The sequence below is a fragment of the Pleurodeles waltl genome, chromosome 3_1 (assembly GCF_031143425.1).
Source record: "Pleurodeles waltl isolate 20211129_DDA chromosome 3_1, aPleWal1.hap1.20221129, whole genome shotgun sequence".
NCBI classification, from domain to species: domain Eukaryota; kingdom Metazoa; phylum Chordata; class Amphibia; order Caudata; family Salamandridae; genus Pleurodeles; species Pleurodeles waltl.
Window position 1 is genome coordinate 1,700,340,670 of NC_090440.1, and position 27,447 is coordinate 1,700,368,116.

The 27,447-nt window shown below is 46.1% G+C and overlaps 1 protein-coding gene across 1 annotated transcript in view; it reads right to left on the minus strand.

The window, feature by feature from the left end:
• Nucleotides 1-964: 964 nt before the first annotated feature.
• Nucleotides 965-27,447, minus strand: part of LOC138283615 (uncharacterized) — a 42,758-nt gene continuing 16,275 nt past the window's right edge. The window contains exons 3-4 of the mRNA XM_069221552.1: nt 2,287-2,563; nt 965-1,978 (exon numbers count right to left, since the gene is read on the minus strand). Of these exons, the coding sequence (XP_069077653.1) occupies nt 1,572-1,978; nt 2,287-2,563 (684 nt within the window). The 3' untranslated portion in view covers nt 965-1,571. The remainder of the gene's footprint in view (nt 1,979-2,286; nt 2,564-27,447) is intronic.

The window sequence follows — 27,447 nt, forward strand, 5'->3', positions numbered from 1 at the left end:
GGGATCATAGAAGCGGCTGGGGGGTGTCACAGAGCATCCTCTCCAGATTTTTCAATGCATTTATCAATGCCATTCTAAGCAAACTCCAACAGTACATCCGATTCCCCCACACCCCACAGGAAATACAGCAGACAAAAATTGAGTTTTATCAGATAGCACAGTTCCCCCACGTCCTAGGTGCCATAGATGGCACACATGTGGCAATATGTCCACCATCAGTCACAGAGTATGTGTACCGCAACCGTAAACACCAACATTCCATGAATATACAGGTGATATGCAATGCCCCCTATATCATAACTGATCTCGTGGCCAGGTACCCAGGGAGCACACATGATTCATACATCTTTCGTCACAGCGGGATTCACACAAGACTGCTATCTGGGGAGTTTGGTGAAGGATATCTACTAGGTAATGTCACTCTTTACACTGGCGCATAGATAACAAACCCATGTCAGATGGCTGAGGTACTCATCACACCTTCTGTCCCTTCCAGGAGACAGTGCCTACGCAGTGCGCACCTACATGATGACGCCCTACTTCAATCCCACAACACCAGCAGAACGGAGATACAATGCAGCACACAGGGCAACCCGCAACGTGGTGGAGTGCACATTTGGCCTCCTGAAGAGTCGCTTCTGTTGCCTCCACAAGAGTGGGGGGGCACTACAGTACAGTCCAGAAACCACATGTAGAATAGTGGCTACTTGTGCAATCTTGCACAATATAGCTACAACCAGGGGCATACCTATAGAAATCAGTGACACTGAATCAGATAAGGATGACGATCCCATACCACCTCTACAACCAGCAGACAGGACCAGTGCAGCAGAGGGAAGGCAAAGGCGTGCTGACATCACACACAACCATTTCAGATGTGAGTATGAATGACAAAACTCCACTGACAACTGTATCTGTAGAGATAGAAATTTATTACCTTACGTCAGGTAATGAATGGTGAAAATTGAAGTAAACAAGTAAATTCAAATACTAAAAATAACAAAAGTACTGAGTCCCACACTATTACATCATAGTGGGAACACCAGTGTCACTGCAGCAAGAGTCACTTCCTCCTCCCACGCACACCACTGGGGTGCCCAGTTGACTCAATGGCACCCTGAATGTCACCCTCAGTGGCAGTGCTGGGCCTGGCACTGCGCCGTCTGATGTCTGATGCAGGTACTGCCACACTACTAAGGCTCGAACTGTCCTCAGTGTCCCCTAAAGGCTACCTCACTGGGAGTGGCAGATCTCTGTCCCATGACTAGTTCAATCACATTAGTGATTTGTACAAGGCCCTGGACCACATCCCTGCTGGTGTGTGCAGCTTCCACCTGGGCCGCCACAGCGCGACGGGCGATGAGTGCTGTGGAGTTTGCCATCCTGTTTGAGGACCTGCAGTAGTTTGCAAACATTGTCCTGAAGCGGTGCTCATGTCTGCGTCGGCTTACCCTTCTGTGGCGCAGCTCCTCACACAGGTCATGCACTGTACTAGTAAGCTCCCTAGTGTCCTGAGAGGCCTGCACCTGTCCCTCACGCAGCTGGGTGATGTTGCAGTTCAGGGTGTCAAGTCACCGATGCAGGCCCATCATATGTCTATTGTGGACTCTCAGGTTCCGGTCCAAACTCAATATTCTCCTGTTTTGCAGGTGCTGTTGCTGCAACATAGCAGCCTCAAGTCCCCCGAACAAGGATGGACCTTCACCTGCCTCATGCGGTTGCTGCTGGGACACTGTGGCACTTCTGCATTGTGCTGCATGACCCCTGTCCTCCGGTATCTGGCTGCGCCTATCTGGTGCAGGTGGTGTGCTTGGCCCCTCCTGCTGCACATCCGAGTCGCCACTGAGGTCTGGCAGTGGCCTGGGCCTGCGGCGCACAGTGGAGACGTTGAGGGACCCACTGGTGTTGGTGTCAGAGGGCTGCTGGGTGTCCGTCTCCCCTACACAAGGAATTTGAGTGGCTGCTGGACCAGGCCCACCTGCAACAACAATATGCAGCATGTCAGATCTGTATGTTACATTCTCTGTCCAAAAATGGCAATAAAGGTACAGGTACTGCTCTACATGGTGTAGTGTGTGTTGTGTTACCTGGGGCGTCACTGTGCTTCCTTACATTGTCATGCTACTGTCTATACTAGTTTGTGGACCGCAACTCCCATAATGCATTGTTGTGCTGCTTCTAAGATGTGGAATGGACTACTTCACACACTACTTCACATTACATGCTAAATCCTAAGGGGCTTTTATGCATGCACATATTGGGTTCACACAACAACATTGCACTTACCTTGGCTGGTACTCGGTTGAGCAGAGGTGTCGATATCTGTGACCCCTGTCACTGCTTCCGGGAGGAGTGTCGATTCCACCAGGTCCTCCAGTGGTGTGGCAGGTGGTTCGATTGGTGGTCCGCCACCTGTGCCCCTGGCCTCTGCAAGTCTCCTTGCCACCCTCTCCTTTGCCCGGGACCGCAGGTCGTACCACCGTTTCTTACTCTCCTCAATGGGGCCCCATTCTGGCTCAGGTGATGCTGCTCCTTCACAGTGCTGCTCTATGTGGCTGGGCTGCTCTCACTCAGGATGCTGGTTTGGGTGTGGCACCTGAAACAGCCTGGGATGACTCATTTCCTGCTGGTGAGTCATCAGGCTCCTCCAGGTGTGCATTCTCGAACTTTCTCGCATTTTTTGATTTTTTTACCGAATCGCAAAAAAATCGCAAATTGCGAGAATGCAAATTGCGATTCGGTATATGGGCCTCGCAAACCACAAATAGCGATTTTAAAGAAATCGCTAATTCCAAATCGCAATTTTGTTACATGGCCAATTGCGACTCGGAAATAGCGATTTCTCAATAATCGCATTTTGCGATTCGCAGACCCCAGTTTTCATACATCTGGCCCCAAATATCTTATCACCAAAAAGAAACACATTGGTGGTCAGGCAGAATTCCATAATCTCCTTTAGCATTTCTGCATGTTCCAATAGACTTAGCGATCTAGATCCTAAAAATATCTGCAAGCTTTTAATCCATCTTCATGTGCTACAGAAGTATAAAGGGACACTATGTCTATCATAGCCATGACATATTCCTCTTTCCAGGGTATGTTGCTAATGTGATTCAAAAAAATCCATAGAGTCCTTTATGTACAATGGTAAGTTTACAACATAAGGGAATAGAAAGACATCCACAAACCTTGATGCATTTTCTAGTAATGATTCACAAGAGCTTACTACTGGATGCCCAGGAGGATTTATCAGACTTTTATGGACTTTGGGAACCATAAACTGTGCATGTTATAGGATGACCCTTCCACAGATATTTCAGTTCTTCATCATCTATCAGGCCTTGTTCATGCCAGACTTTAAGTTTTCCATGGAACTGCATCATCTTTTTGTATGGTCTTCCTTCAGTCTTGCATAGTGCTCTCAGTCCTGTAGCTGCCTTTTAAATTCATTGTTATATAATATTTGCTAGTATCCATGATAACAATATTTCCACCTTTGTCTGAGACTTTGATCACAATCTCTTTATCATTTTGCAACTCTTTCAATGCTTGCAAGCCATCCAGTGTCATGTTCCCCATTCTATTGATATCATTTAAAAAACAAATATTGCCTTTAAACCATCTGCCACTATTTCTTGGAAAAGATCCACTTTGTTCCCTGGTGGCAACAGTGGGCACATGTTTGATTTTATTTTGCAACCACTGCTAACAGATTTATTCATTCCAATTCCCATCAGCATACAGAATACAACATCCGAGACATTTTCCTGCATTGCGGTTGCTCCGAGGTCATTAGGGGCCATATGTATGAACACATTTTCCCATAAACACAGAATGGGCAAAACTGCTTGCTCCATCTGGCCCTAGATTCCATCTCCAAACCAGCAAGGGCTTTCACATCTCCTCCTGACAAAATTGTCAATTTCTCTGTTGAACTTGATTTTTTTCATGTCGTTCTTTTTCATTGCATAATATTTTTGTAACTTTCATTTTCTGCAGAATTTATAGAGATTGATCCTTGCTGTAGCCAAACCCACTATCGTGCTTGGACAAAATGTAAGACTTTTATTCCATAAACGTTTGTGTCTCTCACTGAGTTGTTTTGATGACAAATTTATCACCAGCTCATCCATTTGTTTTAGTCCTTTTGTTTCTTTATTCCTTATTGCAACATTGATAAATGATTACTCACTCAAGAAACTCTCGTGTCTGGATGAAAAAAGTGTTTTTGGTTTGTTCAAAATAAAGTCAACAATACTTCAATACTCACACCTTGCTTTTAAATTGTTTTTTACTCTCAAGCCATCCACACAATTCATTTAATTTTTACTTTCAATGCTGGGTTTAATGAAACCTTCATACTCTTTAAGAACATTATCTGTTCATGTTTTCAACAAGTCACGAATCCTTTTTCCACTTTTATTTCTCTTTATTGATTCCTTTTTCCAAGCCAGACTAGTTCCATTCTCCTCATTTCCTCAGGCACTCACACTCAAGTCAGTTTGTTTTTGACCCAATTCAGACAAGCTGGAATCTCACTGGATTTCCCAAAGTGAATGCACAGGATGTATTGATTTCAGATATTTCCTTTCTGTCCTTTTCTCCTTATGGTAAGTCACAGCATGTGCGTCTTCTGGCCGAATTCTGTTCCTCATTCACTTTCACAGCCTGGCTTCAAAGTCTCATGAAACACGGACCCGGATCCAGGCAGCTAATGTTGGCGTGGTGTTCCCGCTGTTCCCTCTCCGGGGAAATCTCGACAACCCCTGCTTACAGAGCCTCCCTCTCCTTGCTGCGTTCAGAACATTTCCTTCTGCAATTTTTTGAAGCTCCAGTTTGGCCCAGAAGTGGCAGGCTCCTTCAACCTCAAAACTTTCAATGCCGGAAACTGCTGCAGCCTCCTGTTTGGGTGCACGTTCTGTGCGCTCCGACTGCCGTCCTACAAATCAGCTTTCACCTCGCTCCACAAAACCATCTTCTTAGGATTCCACTTCTCAGGCGGATAAACCAAGAAACAGCACAATCCAGTGAATACCTACAAATGTTGTCTTTAATCCAAGTTAATTAAAAAAAAAGTGCAAATGCTCAGAAAACATACAGACTACACATTTCGGCTGAAGCCTTCAACTGGGCCATAGAGGTGTATTACAGAGTGTCTACTTAAAGGGGCCATTCCCAATTTACCCTCACCAATTAAAAATCAAGGACTAGACCGTCAACTATACTTTCAAAATCACATAAACAGAAATAGTAAGGCTGGAGATTTTCATCATTCTCATCTTCCCCTCTATTTTTCACTTCCATCAACTTAGAGTAATAACATAAACTTTATCAAAAGGAGCGAGACAATTTACCTGTTCCTACCTCACAATGCTTTCAAGGAACACATTATGTTGTGTCACCATCCATTTGCTGCAATTAAGTATATTCAAATTTATAAAGTTACATTTTGAGGTAAAGTACCTATATTCAAAATTGTCAGTGTTTCCACTGAAAAAAATAAAGGTCACAGGGACGTTATAGTTAGGAAATAGTACTTAAAAAAAACTTTAGAAAGTCAGTAAAAAACGGTTAGAGGGGCGTTATAGTTAGATTCAGAATTTACAAGCACAAAACCATAGAAATTCAACAGTTATACTTATCTCAAGACACTATAACTTGTGCTCTAAGGTAACTGTAACTTGCACCCTTAACATGCACAGTTTTTTCATCAATAATTTTATTGCAAATGTTGCAGTGATAATATCAATGATGTCATAGAAGATGTAATTACTGAAGTAATATGTGGAATAAGTAGCAGTGCATGGCATGGCTGAGAGTTATAGTTACCTTACAGCATTAGCGACAGCAAACTGCTATGTCCCAAGGGTGGGCACCTCAGGACATAGCGAGTTGGCCCGGGAGGGGTGACGGTTCCCTGGGCCATTAGTGGATTCAGGAGGGGCCCCCCTCCTTTGTTTAGGGAGGGCCAGCCCAAGGGAGGTGGTGGTCCCTGGCGTCAAAAGTGGTTGAAGACGGGTGCTGCGCGGCCCACCTCCTACATAAAATTTGGCCAACCATGTCTCTCGACAACATAGCTGTAGCGGTGTCTCTTTGCTGGGTACTAGTGTCAATGTGCCCCTGTCTTAGGGTCGCTGTATCCTTGCCCAGAGTCCCCCTCTCCATGTGTCAGTGAATGAGTACTCCTGTTCCAAAATCGGTGTATCTGTCTCCTTGTCCCAGTGCTGCAGAGGCACCCGTGCCTCAGTGCCACTGAATGTGTCTCTCTAGTCCACGGTTAATGAATGCACATCTCTCTACCAGTGTGATCACCTCCCTGATCCTGTGTTGTTATTTGTTTCTCTATCTTCCATATTCCACACTCAGGGTTTGTGTCCCCCTGACTCAGAGTCAGTGTCTCCCTGCCCCAAAGGCCACTTGCCCATTGTGATTCTTTTTCCCTTTCCCAGTTTAGGTGTCTCCTTAATTCCAGTTTCGGTGTGTCTTGCTCTCTTGTTTCCATGTCTCCTGCTTCCCAGCATTAGTATTTTCAAATCTCCAAAAAGGTCAGTGTTTGCCTGACATTGTTCCTGACATCCAGCTACTCGTGTCTCCCTGTTACAGTAGAAGTGCGCTTTAAGTGTTTCCCAGTTAACAGTTGGTTCCTCCAGTTCTCAGTGTTGCCCAGTGCTGAAATAGAGTGGGAACAACCGGATTCTGGTTCCACCAGCTAATCTTGTCCCAGAACTGGCTCCCAGGCCAGCCTCTGGTAAATTCCTTTAGTGCGAGGTCTGCACTGACTGACAGCAGTTGCTGGAAGTCAAATGGATAGAACTCCTGGCCCTCAGACTTTCCACACCATCAGGGAAACATATATCCATTCACTGTGTCAGCTGGCTCGTTGCTAAGAAACAAATCACTATTTCAAAGTGTTTTGGCTCTCTCAAAATCTTAATCTATGTAACAAACATACTCCTGTGTGTGTTTTGTGAGAGTACCGTGGGTACATCAAGCGTGTGCGTATGTAATTATACAAGTCATTAGAATTCATATAGCTCAAATTAAAAAATGAACTGTGCAAAATAGAAATTTTTGGCACCTAGTAACTATTATTTCGTACTGTGCAACCATAGAGTATGGCAGATTGAGTTCATACCTCCAAAAACTCAAGCGACTGCTCTGTGTATTACATACAACCGGTGCCTAAAGCACTAAGAGCCATGTTTATACTTTTTGATGCAAAACTGCGCCTATGCAGTTTTGCGTCAAAAAGTTTAACGCCATTTCTTTGCACTACCCGGGCGTCAAATTTATACTTTGACGCTCCGTATCGCAAACTACGGGTTAGAGTCTTTTTTTTTTACTCTAACCATTGCGCCACGTCGTAAAGCAAAACGATTTGAACGTGGAGAAAATGTCTCCAATCCGGTTTACGATGTCGCAAACCGGATACGTGCCATTTTTCCCCGCAATAGCATCAAAAAGCGGTGCAAACGCAGCAAACAGTTCTAAGGAGCCCCAAAATGGATCCCAGAAGCCAGGAGAGACCCCAGGGAGACCCCAATCGACCAGGAACTAGCCAGGAGGACGCAGACAAGACCCAGAAGAGGGAGAAGAAGAAAAGGAAGTGTCGTTTAAGTGCAGAGGAGCAGGAAATACTGGTGAAAGAGGTGACGGAATACAAGCATCAACTTTTTTTCGCCTCAAAATTGCCAATTGGGAGGAGAGAGGCAATTTGGCAACAGTGTGGCAGAGGTACGGAGAATAGTCATGGAGTGCAAGAAACACTGGCATGACTGCAAGCGCAGGACCAAGGAAAAAATGACAAGGAACAGGAAGGTAGCACTGCAGACTTGAGGTGGGAGTCCAGCACCACAGGAGGCCCTGGACCAGATGGAGATGATGGTGGCAGTCGTCATCCCAGAGGAGATTGTCACAGGAATTCAAGGACAGGACATCGCAAACTGCCAGAAAACAACACAGATGCAGGGTAAGGTGCATGGGGGACAAAAATGCCTAAATGTTAACTGCAAGCAGGGGGAAGTACATACCTACTACACAATGCATGTCCGCCATGGAAATCAGGCAGGGGAAAGGGCAAAGGGGCACAGGTGCATGGGCTGTGCAGGGGAAACCAGGGGCATGGCACAACACTAGACCAACAACCTTTGCATGGGGGTACTCTGCCATGCCAAGGCTGTTGGAAAGGCCAAGCCAGTCCAGGAGGGTGGGGTGGAATGCAAAACTGGCCTGCTGTCACAGGACAGCTGGTATTGTCACAAAATGAACTAGGGCTCAATTTCCAGTTTCAGGCCATATCCGCAAGTGGCATGTACCATTGACAACAGTTGCCACTACCACCTGTGCTGTGTGTGCTGGTCAAGTAGCAAATGGCAGTTATGTGCCCATGGATCAAACACATCCAAAATAGAGGGTTCAGGATGACGACGTTATCAATCCCCTTTAATTCCTAACAAAGTGTAAATCCTGTCAAATGCTCATGTCTAAAGTCGCAATAAACATCAGATATTGTTACTTACATTATGAAGTACACAGCAGTAATGTCATACCCATGCTGCCCATTCCAGGGTCCACCCTGTGCCTGTGTTACAATAGCTGCAATGCCACCTTGCAACATCCCAACTGTCATACTGCTAAGGCAACAGCATTGAGGGGAAGAACATATGTGTCTAGCTAGTTAAACATACCCGCACAGTATAAGAGGAAATGGAACACTGCCAGGCCCATCAGTGCAATCCAATATAGCACACATTTGCAAACATCAACATGACACACTACCAATGCCGACACCTGTATTGTGCCATGCCAATGCTATACATAGTATGTGCTTGGTCTCAGCAACGTATAGGTGTATGTGAAATATCACAGCTTGGGTCAGTCCCATATTGTTAAGTGTGTTGCAAGTGGCATCAGAACACCCACAGCCATTGCAAGGACTCACCATGCTAATGGAAGTAGAGGCAGGGTTGAGTAGGACAAGAAGGTGGCAACACAATTTGGACAGAACCTACACCTAGAGGATGTGACACAGACAATTCACCAAACTGCCCACACTACATGTGACATGCAGGTGAGGCACAGGCCTGTGAGAATGCTAATATCAATGACAGGAACAATGAACAGGAACCAAGATTACAATGTCTCACTAATAGGAAGTCAGAGACGTCACATTACAACTGCCACAACAGAGACACACTAATTGTACAACATCTCATTGCAGAGGACAATGGCTCTCCTGTGGATATGCCTGTCCTGAACATTCCTGATGACATGGATGACGAGCTGACAACCATTAGCCAGCAAACCCTCCAAGATGCCCTTGGAACTCTCCAGACCCCACCTTCAGTCAGAAGGAGAAGCACAGATGCAGCAGCCATCACAGAGGACCCACCTGCCACCCCAATAGTACGACCTGGCAGCTCCAACCCAGCTGAGGACTCTGGTGACACTGGTACCACCTTTGAGAGGACAGTAGTGGGAGTACAGCGGGAGCTGGCCCAGGAGGTGCGGTGGGGATGCAAAATATGGCAGCCAACCTTGAGGTGATGCGCATGTGCATGATGTCATCTGCAGAACAGTCAGCAGCCATGCAAGCGCTACAATCCTTACTGCAAGGACTACAACAATGTGTGAGGGATTTCACCACAGCAGTTAGGGAGTTGCCAAAACACCTGGCATCCCAAACCTTTCACTGCGTGCACGAATGCAATCATGACCCCCTCAGGGCCGCCCTAGCTGCCTACCACAGTGATGTAGCTGCTATACTCAAGAACCAGCAGCTCCTCCTTGCTGCAGTAATGCCCTTAATAGCCCCACAGTTGGCAGCTACTGGGGATTCTGACTCCACGTCTTCAAACACAGAAGTGTGTGTTGCCCCTTCAAACCCACCACCACCAAGGGCAGAGGAGATGACACACACATCAGAAGATGAAGATGTGGAACAGATCACCTTCACCCGTAGGAGTACCTGGTAGCACAAGTCCATGTCACATGGGCACTGATTTCCTATGTCCTGTGCTTGTTAACATGCCAGTCTTGCTACAGTTGGTATCATGCACTGTTCTCCAGCACACTGTTTACCTTACCACTATGCACTGCAATTGCCTCTCACTACCTCATTGGCAAATCATGTTCCTCTGCACTGAATGACACTTCACCACAGCATGTCCAATGACATGTCCCTCACCATTGCACTTGTGTTGCGTCACAATAGAAGGCGTCACACTAATGGACTTACAATCCTGGACTATGTAAATATTGCACTACATCACTTTAAAATAAATAACACTTACACAACCACTTTGTCTCTGTGTAATGTGACACATCAACTGTGTAGGAGATTTGTGATGCATGTAACATGTCAATGGCCACAGAATGTCAATACAACAGTGTAGAAAGAATGTGGGCTGATAACTATGCACTGGGGTCTGGCTTTTATCATCATCTGTGCTCCCTTAGGCTTATTTCTGAAGTTAAAAGATCACAAACAGTATAATGCTGTGTAGAACTGAAAATGTCAGCTCCAAAGTATGTACAATATGAAACTCAATGTGGCCGACATTCCCTTCAAGAAAATCAATATGTATGTGACATCTGACTATAAACTTTAATCACACACACACACACACCATACAGCAGGAATGGATGTGTATGAGTGTATGGACAATTTTGTAACCTGGGAGTACAACTTAATAAATGATAGGTGTGAGTTATGCATACAGAACTTCATAAGATTATAACATCACTCAGTTTATCAGGGTTCACATTAACATCAGGCTGCAGGCAGACGTCCCACAGTGCCCAAGATTCCAACACAGGACTCAAACGATGACAGATTTAAGAACACACCAACCTTTAAACACATTGGGAACCATAGTTACCTTGAATGGTGGGTGCAATGGATGCCAGATGCATAGAGAAGTAGCTTTGTTGTAGCTGCCAATGCGACAGCTCATTTGGAAGTGGGAATAACCATGTCAAGAATGGGATTTGGATGCAGGATGGAACACAAATGCAAATACTAAATTGACACTGTACACCCATGCAAAGGCCCTGATCCCTAAGCATATGACCCATACTGTAAAGGAGTAACTAAACCTTTATTGTATCAGGATTAAAGGAAACTTAAACTAGGGGAAACACCTTAACTAACCTAACCTATCCTAACTATACATTACCCACAACTGGCCCTAACTATCCTAAGCTAAACTTACTTACCACATTTAACTAAACACTCTTACATCAACCCCACACCCCCCTTATATGACGGGACATGTGTATGACAACATATACTAACTTAAACACATACTAAAATATAAACAAATACATATTTTTTGTATTTTTTTAAATATAGATATATTTTTTTTATACACATAAACCCCAACATCATCCTCCACCCACCACCCACAAAAACAAGTAATAATATAACACCCTCCACCCCAACCCACTTATACTAACTAAACTAACAGCCTACTCTAACCTAACACTAAGCCCCCTAAACCCACTAAAGAAAAGAACCAGGAAAGAGGAGGGAGAGATTCATGGGTGAGGATCCAAAAGTCACGATCTTCTTAATACCCCGCAGTCTCCTGCTATAGCAGGCCACCTCCTGCTGCAGCCTTTCCATCCTGCGCAACATGCGTTGCATGTCACGTTTTAGTGTCTGGAATTCTGTAATGTCCACTACAGCAGCTGGGGTTGACGGGGTACTACTTGTAGAAGCTGGTGCTGGTGCTGTGGTTGGAGGGGGGGTGCAGGAGGTGCTGCTTGTGGGCCCTGGGCTGACGAGGTCGAAGGATCTTATGGAGTGCCTGTCATCCCTGGGGCCACTGTGGTCTGAGCTGTGGTGGTGGTGGCATTTGTGGGCAATGCTGCCCCCCCCTTGGGCAAATGCCCTCCATACCCCTGTGGCACTCTCATGGCGATATCTCCGTGCCATATTGTGGAACCCAGCCTCCATATCGAGTATGTGGCAGTACCGCACTGCCCGCCTCTGAAATTCCCATATCTACTGGACATTCATGTTGGCAGCTGTAAAAATAGAGACAGCCAAACATTATATTCTAACACTTCTTCAAAAATAGCACAAACAGTCCAAATCACAGTACAGATGATAGAATGTGCCTGAGGAATGACATGCCAACGCAGCCTACCCATCAACTATCTAACAGCACAGCAATGCACAACAAGGTGTGTACCTAATTAAATGATCTGTGCATATTTGTACTGCTATTAGTCACATAACAAATGCTGCAAGTACTCAGCATGTGCCAGGCCGACCAATAACTATCTTCAGGATCAAAATCAAGGCACACAAGGCCTGTGATTTGTATATTGAACTGCCAGGACGGTATGCAGTTGGTAATCATGAGGGGGCATTGTAGTTTGGAACACATGATTGCTTGAATTACATGTCTGTCATCTACACTGGGATCATCACACCTAGGTACACATATTTTCTAGCCCTAACCCTGTGCCTCAGGGGGGTATGGACATGCAACACATACTTTCAAACATCAAGGACAACCATGAAGCTTTAGACAGCTGTCCATGGGTTTAGTCAGTCCACCACAGGTAAGGAGGCCTGCCAACTAGGACAGAGTCAACCATTGGACAATCACATCTACATTTATTTTTCAAATTGCGGACTATTGTCAACATCATTAGATCTCACTGACACCTTTCCAAAATCAAGCACATTGATGCAAGCACCCATCTGGCCTTGACCTGCATGCACGTCTATGACATTTCACTCAAGTGCCACGTAAATGGAGTACAACATGTGGAGCTAGATGCTGCGTGAAAGTCACCCATACAGTCCTACATGTTCTTTACTTAACAGGGATGCGCAAGTCTGTGTGTAAAACTTATGCATCACTGGTCTGTGTGAATTAGGGTATGACTTGCTGACTAAATTATGACACTGGCCACCTCCAAATTAATGATTGGCATACATGTAGCAACAAATCACCTTGTTCACCTGCCCATGCCTATTGTGCAGCACTCGACTCCCAATATATGACTCTCTGCCGCACAATGTCTAACTCTGCCATGGAACAAAATGTCAACCTCCAGTCAAGTCACATATCAGATCATGTGCCAGCACATCATACCTTGCAATGAGTCCAACACGGAGTAGTCAATCACACAACAGCTGCAAACACAACACAGGACAAACATATTAACACTTACTGGATACGTCTGGGTCCGCAAATCGAGCCACTTCACCAATTGAGTAGGGGGCTTGTCCAGCTGTAAAACATGGAAGGGTGATATGTGTTCAATGTCTGCTCACTGTACAAAACTTGGAACAACAAATCACTGTGTGTGACATTTTATATGATAGAGCTTCACATCAGGCATGTAGACACCCCAACAGACATACTACTGCAAACATGCATTGACACTGTCACTCCGGTGAGTGATGGACACACATATGCACACATGCACTGTCCCTAACAATCATGTGGTGCCAAACATGAGTACTCACTTTTGTACTTAATTCATCCCAGAGGGTACTTCATTTCATCATTTGTAGATGTGAGACACATGCAATGCCACATTCCTGGTGCACTGTAATACCAGTGACTCAGGTATTGTGGCTTGTGCATCAAGGGACAATGAGTAACTGTGTGATGCTCATGTGGGTTGATTTTTGTTCAGGAATTATTGTGCTTTCAGTGGTCCATTATGTGTGTGCCAGTGTTGTATGTAGGTTACATATGCCACATTGTCAGTGTACCCAGAGTCGTATATGCCCCCTATGACAACATGATGGCAGGGATCCTGTGTGTTCCTTGATGACAATATTACCCTAAACATGGATTGGCCACTTATCTAATTCTCAACAACAAAAAGATGTATGCTGACAGTGTCTAATTTGATAATCTGTGACAGAATGCATGGGGACAGGTGTAGTCATTGCACATTTCGGCCCATATTCATACTTTTTTAGAGACGCATGTGTCATTTTTTGACGTAAAAGCGGCACAAACTTAGAAAATACAATTGTATTTTGTAAGTCTGCACCACTTTTACCTCAAAAAAGTGGCACAAATGTGATGCTAAAAAGGTATAAATATGGGCGAAATGTGTTACTCTGGGCCCTGTGTACCTACATCAGGTATTGTAAATCACACTTTGCCACATTCATTAATTTAGAATTGCCAAGTTGGGTGATCTGTGGTAATACAACCAAACTAACACTGTCCGCTAATTAAAACATGAGTTAGCAAATGTCGTACTTCTGCAAGCTTGATGAGGTAAGTCTCTATTTGAAAGCACCTTGGGAATGGTGGCAATTACAAGAATGCTGGCCTGCTGATTTTAGCATACCACCATGTCTGTGATAGCCTTCATACTGAGAATTAAATAATTGTACATATGCTGCACTATATCAGCAGGGGTGTACCAAAATTAAAATAACAACCTATTTCATCACTTAAATGGTATAATGGAAGCAGTCGGTGGTCCCTTGCACAACATCATGCTAATAGATAGTTTGTGACCATGCATTCACAAAGAGCAGGGATCCCATGATGAGCCATTTACTTTACAAAATTGTTTGGCTATAAAGTGACACAGATGGCAACTGCACTAACTCAGTACAAGCAATTGCACCCAAGGCAAAAATGTTATTGGGCCATGCTATTCAATGATAGGATTTCAACGCCTACTCCGAAGAGCCACGAGATTAACCTGTTTTGTGCTACTGCAATCTGGTAGGATCCGGGCACAATTTGTTTGGCCATGTGAAAGATTTTCTGTCCAGACTTAAACACACAGAAACAATGAACTTCGGGCCAGATGTGTCTTTTTTTGTGTGTTGCATTTGCTTCATTTGTTTACGCTACTGCTATGGAAATTTGCACAATTAATTTGATTGTAGCAAGTGTGCAATACTTTTGCATCCAGAAATAATGCCAATGCTGGACAAACAAAGTAGAAATATCAGCCTAAGATATTAGCAAAGGTTAGGAAGAGCTTTGTACGTATGGCCATGAATACTGTTCAGACATGGTTTAAAAAAACTGGGGACTACATTGGTTCCTTGTATTCGCATGTGAAATACATCCCATTCCTGGTACACTCACAGGCCCTGATTCTTAATTTTGTTTGTGCCGCATTACCATCATCTATTGACACCAAAGCAGCACTAATTTACAAGATAAAGTTGTCTTTAGTAAGTTTGCGCAGCTTTTGCGTCAACAAATGATGGTAATGTGTTTTACTAAATTGTTATAAATTAGGGCCACAGTTTGTTCAACTTGCATTCCACATGTTCACAAACATTGCATGCAGCATGTCACAAAATCTGCTACTGTCACTCCAGAGCATTGTACTGTACACATTAGTCAAATTTGTACTCACATACAGGGCCACCAATCACCACACCCAGGTGGTCCAGCAGGCCCTGCTCTGGGGCCACCAGGTCAGCCCAGCGATGCTTCAACTGGTGGTCGTTGCGCTGGCTGTTGAATATTCTTCCTAGGTGGAACAGCATCTTTTCCCCACCTGAGCCTCCTTGCCTCAGTGTGATACCCCTGTATCACCCGGCCCCCAGCCTCCAACAACGGGGGGGAGGAAATGGCACACCAGCCACACAAAAGCCCCTAGCTCCTCCTCACCCATTCCAAGAGGGAAGCACAGAATGGGAGTCTGGGTGTCTGTAGATGAAGATTCTCAGGGTACAGATAGTCCATTTACAGGGCCCCCTAGAGAAGGGTGGGGATTGACTTAAAACATGGCAGTGGCAGGACTTATTACCTGGACTGGACTGCAGAGGGCATGTCTTGTGGGCAATGCTTGCCATACCTGGGGAACTCGTGCTATCCATTTTCAGGTGTGATGCACTTCTTGTCACACATGCTCCTTGCAGAGATAGCTGATGTCACACTTACTGCTGTCAAGGGTCTGGTCATACATTCCTGTTACCAATGTAATTGCACATCCACTGCTTCATGTATGTCTCAGAGCTGTGGTCCTCAGATATGGCCCTTCAAATGTGAAATAGACAGGATATATGTCATTAACACTGTGTGTGATGTTTGCTGTACATTCATACCCATCAAATGTGATGTGGCTTTTTCAGTATGCAAATTTGTATTTCTGCAACGCTCCATGAGGCTAAACTCTGATTATGATTCTTAGGGATCATGTGATGCATAAATAATTATCCAGAGCATGATTGAGTGATGAAGTGAGGTGTTTAATTACATATGAAAGTAAAGTGGTGATGGTGACTATAGTTAGAAGACGCTTTGTACGATGTGTTGTCTCCAACGCACTCCTGCAGCTGGGTTTGGATGTTCCCCCTCATGTTCACGGACAGCATTCTCCTCTTCCTCCTCTTCAGGCATTTGTGGATCCAGTTCATAGAGGGGAATGTTCCTCCTCACACAAATGTTGTGCAGGATGGCACAGGTCAAAATGATATTGCAGACCATTTTAAGGGAATATAGGAGGCTGCCTCCGGTGATGTCCAGGCACCTGAATCTGGACTTCAGGATGCCAAAAGTCCTCTCAACTATGGTGCGTGTCCTACGATGTGCCTCATAATAGGCACGCTCTGCTGCTGTGCTTGGGTGGGCAATTGGGGTCATGATCCATGGCTGGATCCCGTAACCCTGATCAGCTGAAAGAGAAAATGAGGGTAAGTATTTTGTTGTTGGTTGCACCGTGATTGTCACTTTGCATGGCAGTTGTTATCTTGTGTCGTCTGTGACTCACCAGTGTTTGTGGTATTGTGTGGGATCCTAGGCTTCTGTGATGTTCTTTCTGCATTGGGTTGTTTGACTATCAAAACTGGTGTTTGACTGATTGACATGATACCAGTGGTATATTTAGAAACCTGCTGTTCAGTGTGTATCTCCCATGCGTTATGTAATGTGAAAGAAGTGTCCATGTGCCTTCACTGGAGGTGACATGATACTTCCACACACACAATCAATTCCACTGTGGTGGTAACATGGTTGCATTGTATGGCCTGAACATCCCATCCAATTCGACATATACAATTGCAGGTGAAATGCAACAGTGAGGCCCTTTGATTTGGCTAGGTGACAATACACAACACATCTCCATAAGTTTGCAGCACTGAAGTGTTCACAATTGACGATGCACAATGACACCATGTGTGACAAGTTCTATGCAAACCTATTTTTGTGCCCTCACCGAGTTAGCTCATGTTCAAACGTGTACCTTCACTACTGAACTTGCTCCAGGGAAGCTGGCTAAATTGGTTGTGGGAGTGAAGGTTTTGTGTAGGATGGTCCATCTGCCTGTACATCTGTTATGCATATGGGGAATTGTCTCAATTAGTATGTGTAGCAGTGTGCACTTTGCATTAGTGTCACATCCACATGTTTTCATAGCACAGTCCACTTCCTTATTGCTAGCTGGCAATGTCACCCCAGGAGTGATGTGAGATGTTGGTACTGCCTGAATAATTTCATGTCACCTTCATTAGAGTAAGCGTCATCATGCAGTGTGTCTCATGGTGTTTGACCTGCAGCAACACACATTACACACCCCTTACACAGGACGTATTACTTGGAAGGTTGTGGGATTGAGAGTTATTGATGTGATTTTGAAAGGTTCATCTTCCAAGTTGTACTGCCAGTTAAGGCCATGTCATTGTCACTGTCTGGTATTAAATTGGTCCTGTGTGGCTCTAGAGTGGCATTGCTTGTTATTTGCATCTGTCATTTGTCCATAGGTGTGTATCCCATTGGGTCAGGATATCAAACATGACTACCAGTGTCACACCTCAGTGTCTTCCTGGTCACGTGTCAATGTAGTGGTGTATTTGTTGGGTGTCCTACAGGGTTGCTGTGCTGTGTGTAAATTACTAGGTTTCTGTACTTGCCAACAAGTAGGCCATTGCCATATCGTCCATACTGGAAGTGCAGTTGATGGTGCTGTGGCGGAAGATGAATGAACCATGTACACTCCCAGGATACTTTGCCATGATGTTGCTGAACAATCCATGGTGATCCGCAATGGCCTGCACATTAATGGAGTGTGTGTGCTTTCTGTTGCGGAATAGGTGCTCGATTGCAGCAGGTGGCACAATCCGGACATATGTGCAGTCAATGGCACCAAGCATGTGCGGGAAGCCATCAATTTGATGAAACCCCTGTTTGGTCTCCTGCTGCTTCTGCTGTGTGTTGGGGAAGCTGATGTGGTGGGGTGTGAGGGAGATGATGGCATCAAGTACCTTGGGAAGGAAAGCAGAGAATGAGGGCTGTGAGATCCCGGCAACCAGGGCACCAGTGGTTTGAAAAAAGCCACTTGCCAACATGTGCAGGACAGCTAGCAGCTTGGTCTCCGGTGGAATGATGTGGGGTGTAAGGAAGCTGGGTGGCAACTGTGGCTCAATGTGGTGCAGCAGCTGCTGTATGGATTGCCGGTTTAGTCTGTACCTCTGGATGATGTCATGTTCCCTGAGGCCCTGAAGGGTTGTCCTGGTCCTAAATATCCTCTCCTGCCTTCTGCGTTGCCTTTGGGGTCCATGTTGGTGGGGTGGTAGCTGCTGCTGTTGCTCCTGTGCTCTGCGTCTTCGTGCATGCTGCATGAGTATCACCTCCATGTCTTCCTTTTTGAGCTACGATGTTGCTTGTGTGAGTTTTCCTTAAGTAGTGGTGTGTTTGCCCCATTTTAACGCCTGCCCTGACCCAGGTGTTAAATTTTGGTGCAAATCGGGATTTGTGCCATTTTCCGGCTCCACCTTCCAGACGTGCGCCATTTTTGCACGATTGGATAAACATGGCGCCCGGGTGTTTAAGTCATTTTTTGACGGGAATGCCTACCTTGCATCTCATTGACGCACACTAGGATATTTTGATGTTAGACGGGTCTAGCGTCAAAGTATAAATATGGTGTTAAGTTTGCGCCGGATTAGAGTCGAAACAAATTACGCTACTTCAGGGCAAAGGGGGTATAAATATGGGCCTAAGCTTTTTTACCACAGTTGTAAGTCGTGACTTACCAGCTTCACAAGAATGCAGCAAATGCATCAACCCTCTAATGTATCACATGATAATTTGAGTCTGTTACCAGATATTAAACACAGATCTCTCCAACAAACACGCGTATTACCAAGCTGTGTTCTCAGATCGGCCCTATACCCAGAGGCTGGACACACATAACCTCTGCAGTGGGTGCTTTTACCAACCTAAGCTATTTTTATGTAAGCCAGACCAGCTTTTCTAACTTCTTCCTAGTCATGACTTTAGTGGCAGAGTTAGTTGAAAATAATTCACATCTGCTGGTAGATCACGGAATGGCTTTTATTGACACTGACCCAACACTTGACACCACCCTTCATGACTATCATGACTTTGCCCTTGTCTCCACCTCTTTTTTGCTATTCTCCTGCATCTCCGGCCAATTTGTTAGTTACCTGTGTGTGTTTTTGTGATTTCCAACACTTTTAACGTCTCTCCATTAATGGTGTATCGTCAGCCTTAGACCTTGTGTCTGCTGCCACATTGTCAGGCTGCTCCTGGCCTCATCTGTGTGTCTCTTTGTCCCGGTGTCATGGTTTCTATTCACAGCCGCACTGTCATCCATAATAATCGCATGTGCCCCCATTCCATTGTCCATGACTCCCTTCCTGTTAGTGTTTTCCTGTCTGAGCCTGGATGGGAGCGTGTCCCAGTTCACAATGTGTCCCTCTCCCCGTGGCAGTGTGTTATGTATGCTGTCAGCTTGTGTGCTCTAGGTCCAATCCCTCCGTGTGTGTTCCCTTCTTCAAGACATTTCCACTGACGCTTTGTCAGGGTTTAATGGACTTGTAAGTCTTCGTCCTGTTCTCCAACGTAGGCTACTTCAGTTCCGGATCAGTTTGTTGAACATTATAGCAAAGGAGGCACATGGGTCTGCAAAAGCTTAGGCCTTTGAATAGATTTCTATACATTTTTAGGGAGCCCATTAAAATCAACCAAATAATGGAGTGTTTGAATATAGATTTCCACCTTTCTTTGTTCGCATCTGGGCAATGTAAGCCGAGGGTGCGGTCTGAGACAATAACTTGTAGTACTGTGTTACTCGAGGGACAGCACAGCCTGCAAGATCTGTGCACTCTGATGGACAGCTCTTCTGTTTAAAAGTTAGGTCTATTACATCATTTGAACATGAGGGATAGCACTGCTTTCCAAAACCTGAGCTTGTGTAATCTGAAGTGTTATTGCTGTTTTAATAATGAGCCTGTACGATCTGGCTAACCTGAGGGATAGTTCTGCTGTCTAATGCCCTAGCATGCATTATGTTTGTCATCAGAGGGATAGTTTGCCAACTGAGTATATAAACCTGTGGCACTTGAAGATGAGCATAGTCGAATATCACCTTTGTATGTGTACTTTGTGTCACCTGAAAGGTAGCCTAAGTTTACTTGCTTTGTAAAATATATTATGTCAGGCTAGGTTATGTTATGTGATGTTAGGTTTCTTGGAATATGGGCACACTTTATCATCCTAGGGTGGGAAAATGTTAACACAATTGTTTGTTTTAGCGTAATTTTAAGCTCTTCCCCTGATAAGAATTCTAACCATTGTACTTTTGAAAGTTGTGAAGGAGATGTTGAATACAAAGCAGATCGATCGATGAATAACAAAATGTCTTGATGGTTGAGCAAAAAAATCCATCAAAGCTTTACTTTGCTACATAAAAATGTCATAAAAGCGCAAAAAATAGTCATGTCAACAAATATCACAATATAACAAGCAATTTTAAGAATATTGACATTAAATGAATCAAATACAATACATTAAAATGAGTTATAGTGCTTAACTTTACATTTAAAAAAAGACCCTGTCTTATTACAAACATTTACATCGGAGGTAGTCCCACTCCTAGAAAAACCATGTACTTTATAAGCCTTGTGATTAATAATCGTAAGGAAAGAGATTTATAAAATGTAGAAAAAGAAAGGTAAAGTGCAAAAGTGATTGGCGTGTAGCCTCATCACATGGACAACAATTGGAATCAGAACTATTTTGCCCATTAGGGAAAAAAGGATGCAGCAAATAGAGCCCAGCCTGAAGCGACAAAGGAGACTTCTCTCCTAGTGGTAAATAACAGCTGAGAAATATGGGCCAGATGTAGCAACTGACGAATTTGCGAGTTGCAAAGTGCGAGTCCATGCGACTCGCAATTTGCAACTCGCAAATTCGTATGCAGTACAGTGTCTCAGACACCGACTGCAACTCGCTATGGGGTCGCAATGACCCACCTCATGAATATTCATGAGGTGGGTCGCAAATTGCGGCCCTATAGCGAGTATAGGCACTCGCTAACATGGAGGCCTGCTGACGTCAGCAGACCTCCATGTTCGTGACCTGCTTTTAAATAAAGCAGTTTTTATTTTTTTTAAGTGTAGCCCGTTTTCCTTACAGGAAAACGAGCTGCACTTAAAAAAAAATACCGAAACCTTTAGTTTCGGTATTTTTTCAGGGCAGGGAGTGGTCCCTTGGACCACTCCCTGCCCTGAAAAAATATTTTTGGGTCCAGTCACAAACTGGAAGGGGTCCCATGGGGACCCCTTCCAATTTGCGAGTGGGTTACCATCCACTTGAAGTGGATGGTAACTGCGATGCCATTTGCGACCGCGTACGCGGTCGCAAATGGTATTGCATCCCACTGCGACTCGCAAATAGGAAGGGAACACCCCTTCCTATTTGCGAGTCGGAAATGCATATTGCGAGTCGGTAACGGATAGAGATTATTGATGTACAAAATGAATAATATTGGTGGCAAAACACAATCCTGCAGAACTCTCTGTTTAATCTATAAGATTTGGAGCATTCACGACAATATCCAAATGTAACAGTAGTAGATAGATCAGTATGTAAACAGTGGAGAAAGTTAATAAGATATGCGTCAAGACTAATAGAAAAATCTGTCTGCAATAACTTAGCTCTGTTAACACTGTTAGAAGCACTGCTCTAATACATAAAAACTAATGGGATAGAACCCCACTTTAACACAGAGGGGGTCATTACGACCTTGGCGGTCTTTTCGCAAGACCGCCGAGGTACCGCCGTGCTGAAGACCGCCAGTGGTGGCGGTCTTCCGCGCCGCGTATTATGACCGCTGGCAGCCCGCCGTCCTTTTTCGTACGGAAAGCCGCCAGCAGCCATACTGGCGGACGGTGGGAAAGTGGAGGTTGCTCAACCTCCACCGCCACGTCAACAAAACACCGGCCACTGAATCACGTCCCATGATTCGGTGTGGCAGTGTTCTGGTGACGGTGTTCTGGTGGCAGAGCTGCCCCCATGGATCCCGTCCCCTCCCGGAGGATCAACGGACAAGGTAAGTTGATTGTCCGTTAGGGAAGGGGGTGTTGTGTGCGTGCATGGGGGTGTGTGTGTGAGAGTGTAGAGGGGGTGAGTGAGTGTGGGAAATGTGTGCGGGTCGGACGGTGTGCATGTCTGTTTGTATGTGTGCGGGTATGTGTTGTCGGGGTGTATGTGTGCGTGTAGGGGTGTGTAGGGGTGTGTATATGTGCATGTTGGGGGTGTGTGCATGTCGGGGTGCGTATATGTGCATGTTCGGGGTTGGGTGGGGAGGGGGGTTGTGCCACCTTTGGAGGGTGGTAGGGGGGTGGAGGGGGTGGGGGGAGGATTCGTGGGGGGTAGCGGGGGTGGGGGAGACCCCTATCCAGGAATTCCCTGGCACTGATAGTGCCTACCGCCATGGATCTCATGGCGGTATGCAGGGTCCTGATACCGTCGGCGGTCTAGTGACGACCGCCGGGCTGGAGACCACAATCTCCAGCCCAGCGGTCTTCACCGCCATGGCGGTCGGAATGGTGAAGTGGCCGCCGCTGTCATAATTCCATTTTTTTTCTGCCGGCCTGTTTGCGGTCTTACTGCCGCTTTACCACCGACCGCCAAGGTCGTAATGACCCCCAGAATATTTGCTGATGATTGCATGCCAGTTCTGCACTATAGTCCCCAGGCCCTCCCTGAAGCTATATGACCGTCAGCAAGAATGTTGTTATCAAAAGACCAAGCTAATATTTTTTTTAAATTACCCTTCCAGCTGCCTTAACAACAAAATCAATTAACAGCTGGGCCCATAGCATTTTGGATCACTTGAATACCCTTTTTGAGCACAAGGACGATAATCGAATTGATCCAGATACAGGGTAATCTCGAGTGATGGGAAACGTTTCAGATGGTGGTGAAAAAAGAGGCCTAGAGCTATTGGATTTAAACAGGTCCTCAGGCCTGTCACAGCTAAAGCAAGTCTTAGGCCCTCATTACAACATTGTGAGAAAGTAGCCTCTTTCTAGCCTTGTTACCCCCACTTTTGGCCTGTTTGTGAGTATATGTCAGGGTGTTTTCACTGTCTCACTGGGATCCTGCTAGCCAGGGCCCAGTGTTCATAGTGAAAACCCTATGTTGTAAGTGTGGTTGTTATGTGTCACTGGGATCCTGCTAGCCAGGACCCCAGTGCTCATAAGTTTGTGGCCTATATGTATGTGTTCCCTGTGTGATGCCTAACTGTCTCACTGAGGGTCTGTTAACAAGAGCCACAGTGGTTATGCTCTCTCTGCTTTCCAAATTGTCACTAACAGGCTAGTGACCAATTTCACCAATTCACATTGGCATACTGGAACACCCATATAATTCCCTAGTATATGGTACTGAGGTACCCAGGGTATTGAGGTTGCAGGAGATCCCTATGGGCTGCAGCATTTCTTTTGCCACCCATAGGGAGATCTGACAATTCTTACACAGGCCTGCCAGTACAGCCTGAGTGAAATAACGTCCACGTTATTTCACAGCCATTCACCACTGCACTTAAAGTAACTTATAAGTCACCTATATGTCTAACCTTCACCTAGTGAAGGTTGGGTGCAAAGTTACTTCGTGTGTGGGCACCCTGGCACTAGCCAAGGTGCACCCACATCGTTCAGGGCAAATTCCCCGGACTTTGTGAGTGCGGGGACACCATTACACACGTGCACTATACATAGGTCACTACCTATGTAAAGCGTCACAATGGTAACTCCGAACATGGCCATGTAACATGTCTAAGATCATGGAATTGTCACCCCAATGCCATTCTGGCATCGGGGAGACAATTCCATGATCCCCCGTGTCTCTAGCACAGAACCCGGGTACTGCCAAACTGTCTTTCCAGGGTCTCCACTGCAGCTGCTGCTGCTGCCAACCCCTCAGACAGGTTTCTGCCCTCCTGGGGTCCAGGCAGCCCTGACCCAGGAAGGCAGAACAAAGGATTTCCTCTGAGAGAGGGTGTGACACCCTCTCCCTTTGGAAATAGGTGTGATGGCTGGGGAGGAGTAGCCTCCCCCAGCCTCTGGAAATGCTTTGATGGGCACAGATGCTGCCCATCTCTGCATAAGCCAGTCTAAACCGGTTTAGGGATCCCTCAGCCCTGCTCTGGCGCAAAAATGGACAAAGGAAAGGGGAGTGACCACTCCCCTGACCTGCACCTCTCAGGGGAGGTGCCCAGAGCTCCTCTAGTGTGCCCCAGACCTCTGCCATCTTGGAAACAGAGGTGTTGCTGGCACACTGGACTGCTCTGAGTAGCCAGTGCCATCAAGTGATGTCAGAGACTCCTTCTGATAGGCTCTTACCTTTCTTACTAGCCTATCCTCCTTCCTAGGTAGCCAAACCTCCTTTTCTGGCTATTTAGGGTCTCTGCTTTGGGGAATTCTTCAGATACCGAATGCAAGAGCTCACCAGGACGCCTGCAAAACCGCAACAAAGTAGCAAAGACGACTACTGCAACCTTGTATCGCTTCATCCTGCCGGCTTTCTCGCCTCTTTCCTGGTGGTGCATGCTCTGGGGGTAGCCTGCCTCCTTCCTGCACCAGGAGCTCTGAAGAAATCTCCTGTGGTCGAAGGAATCTTCCCCCTACAACCGCAGGCAACAGAAGACTGCATCACCGGTCCTCTGGGTCCCCTCTCAGCACGACGAGCGTGGTCCCTGAAACTCAGCAACTATGTCCTAGTGACTTCCACAGTCCAGTGACTCTTCAGTCTAAGTTTGGTGGAGATAAGGCCTTGCCTCCCCACGCTAGACTGCATTGCTTGGTACCGAGTGATTTGCAGCTGCTCCGGCTCCTGTGCACTCTTCCAGGATTTCCTTTGTGCACAGCCAAGCCTGGGTCCCCGACACTCTAACCTGCAGTGCACAACCTTCTGAGTTGTCCTCTGGCGTCGTGGGACTCCCTTTTGTGACTTCGGATGGACTCCGGTTCACTCCTCTTCTAAGTGCCTGATCCAGTACTTCTGCGGGTGCTGCCTGCTTCTGTGAGGGCTCCCTGACTTGCTGGGCACCCCCTCTGTCTCCTCATCCAAGTGGCGACATCCTGGTCCCTCCTGGGCCACAGCAGCATCCAAAAACCCTAACCGCAACCCTTGCAGCTAGCAAGGCTTGTTTGCAGTCTTTCTGCGTGGGAACACCTCTGCAAGCTTCTTCACGACGTGGGACATCCATCCTCCAAAGGGGAAGTTCCTAGTCCTCTTCGTTCTTGCAAAACACCAAGCTTCTTCCATTTGGTGGCAGCTTCCTTGCACCCTCCGCTGGCATTTCCTGGGCTCCTGCCCAGTCTCGACACTGTTGCGACTCTTGGACTTGGTCCCCTTGTCTTACAGGTACTCAGGTCCGGAAATCCACTGTTGTTGCATTGCTGGTGTTCGTTTTCCTTGCAGACTCCCCCTATCACGACTTCTGTGCTCTCTGGGGGTTGTAGGTGCACTTTACATCTACCTTACAGGGTCTTGGGGTGGGCTATTTTTCTAACCCTCACTGTTTTCTTACAGTCCCAGCGACCCTCTACAAGCTCACATAGGTTTGGGGTCCATTCGTGGTTCGCATTCCGAGTATATGGTTTGTGTTGCCCCTGTACTTATGTGCTCCTATTGCAATCTATTGTAACTTTTCACTGCTTGCATTACTTCCTTTTGCTATTACTGCATATTTTTTGTATTGTGTACATATATCTTGTGTATATTTGGCATCCTCATACTGAGGGTACTCACTGAGATACTTTTGGCATATTGTCATAAAAATAAAGTACCTTTATTTTTAGTATATCTGTGTATTGTGTTTTCTTATGATATTGTGCATATGACACCAGTGGTATAGTAGGAGCTTTGCATGTCTCCTAGTTCAGCCTAAGCTGCTCTGCTATAGCTACCTTCTATCAGCCTAAGCTGCTAGAAACACCTCTTCTACACTAATAAGGGATAACTGGACCTGGCACAAGGTGTAAGTACCTCTGGTACCCACTACAAGCCAGGCCAGCCTCCTACAAACATTGGCGGTAAAAGCCGCTTACCGCCGTGCAGAAGACCGCCAACACACCGCCGCGGACGTGGAAAACTGCCACAGCTATTATGACCCACATTTCGTATTCCGCCAAAATTCAGACACCCACACAAGTCCGCCACACCAAAAGGTCAGTGATACACTGGCGAAAACAAAACCTCCACGGTCACGCCAACAGAAATACACCCACACTATCACGACACACTAATCCACGCGGCGGTCTTTCAACCGCGGTATTCCATTGGTGGTACACACCACTGCGCTCAAAATACACACACACCTACAAAACACAGCCACATTGGACAATTCGAAATACACACACCTGATACACATACACACACCACTCCCACACACCCATTACAATATAAAACACACACCCACATCACCCACAAACCCCCACGACAAAAAATTCCGAAAGAAGGCCAGAGAGAGACACCACCAGCAAGAACAACAGCATCCACAGGCACACAACACCATCACCCACACAACTTCCACGCACCTCACACAACACACCACTACATATCAGCACACTTATCACCACACACTCCACCCCACACATCACCTACACCACCCCATGGTGCGGCAAAGACACCACAGGTTCTCGGAGGAGGAGCTCAGGGTCATGGTGGAGGAAATCATCCAGGTAGAGCCACAGCTATTTGGGTCACAGGTGCAGCACACCTCCATTGCAAGGAAGATGGAGCTATGGCGAAGAATAGTGGACAGGGTCAACGCAGTGGGACAGCACCCAAGAAATCAGGAGGACATCAGGAAGAGGTGGAACGATCTACGGGGAAGGTGCGTTCCGTGGTCTCAAGACACCACCAGGCGGTTCAGCGGACTGGCGCAGACCCCCACCTCCTCACCCACAACTTACAACATGGGAGGAGCAGGTCTTGGCGATTCTGCATCCTGAGGGCCTCGCAGGAGTAGTTCGAGGAATGGACTCTGGTAAGTCAAATCTTAACTATTACATCCCCTACCCTACCTGCATGCTATCACGTACCCCCACCCTCACCCCCAGCACCCCAACTCCTCACATATGTCCAAGATCACAAACCACCCATCCCAACACCAAGCCCTGCATGCAACACCAAAGCATGGAAACACATCACTAAAGCATGCCCACTGCACATACCC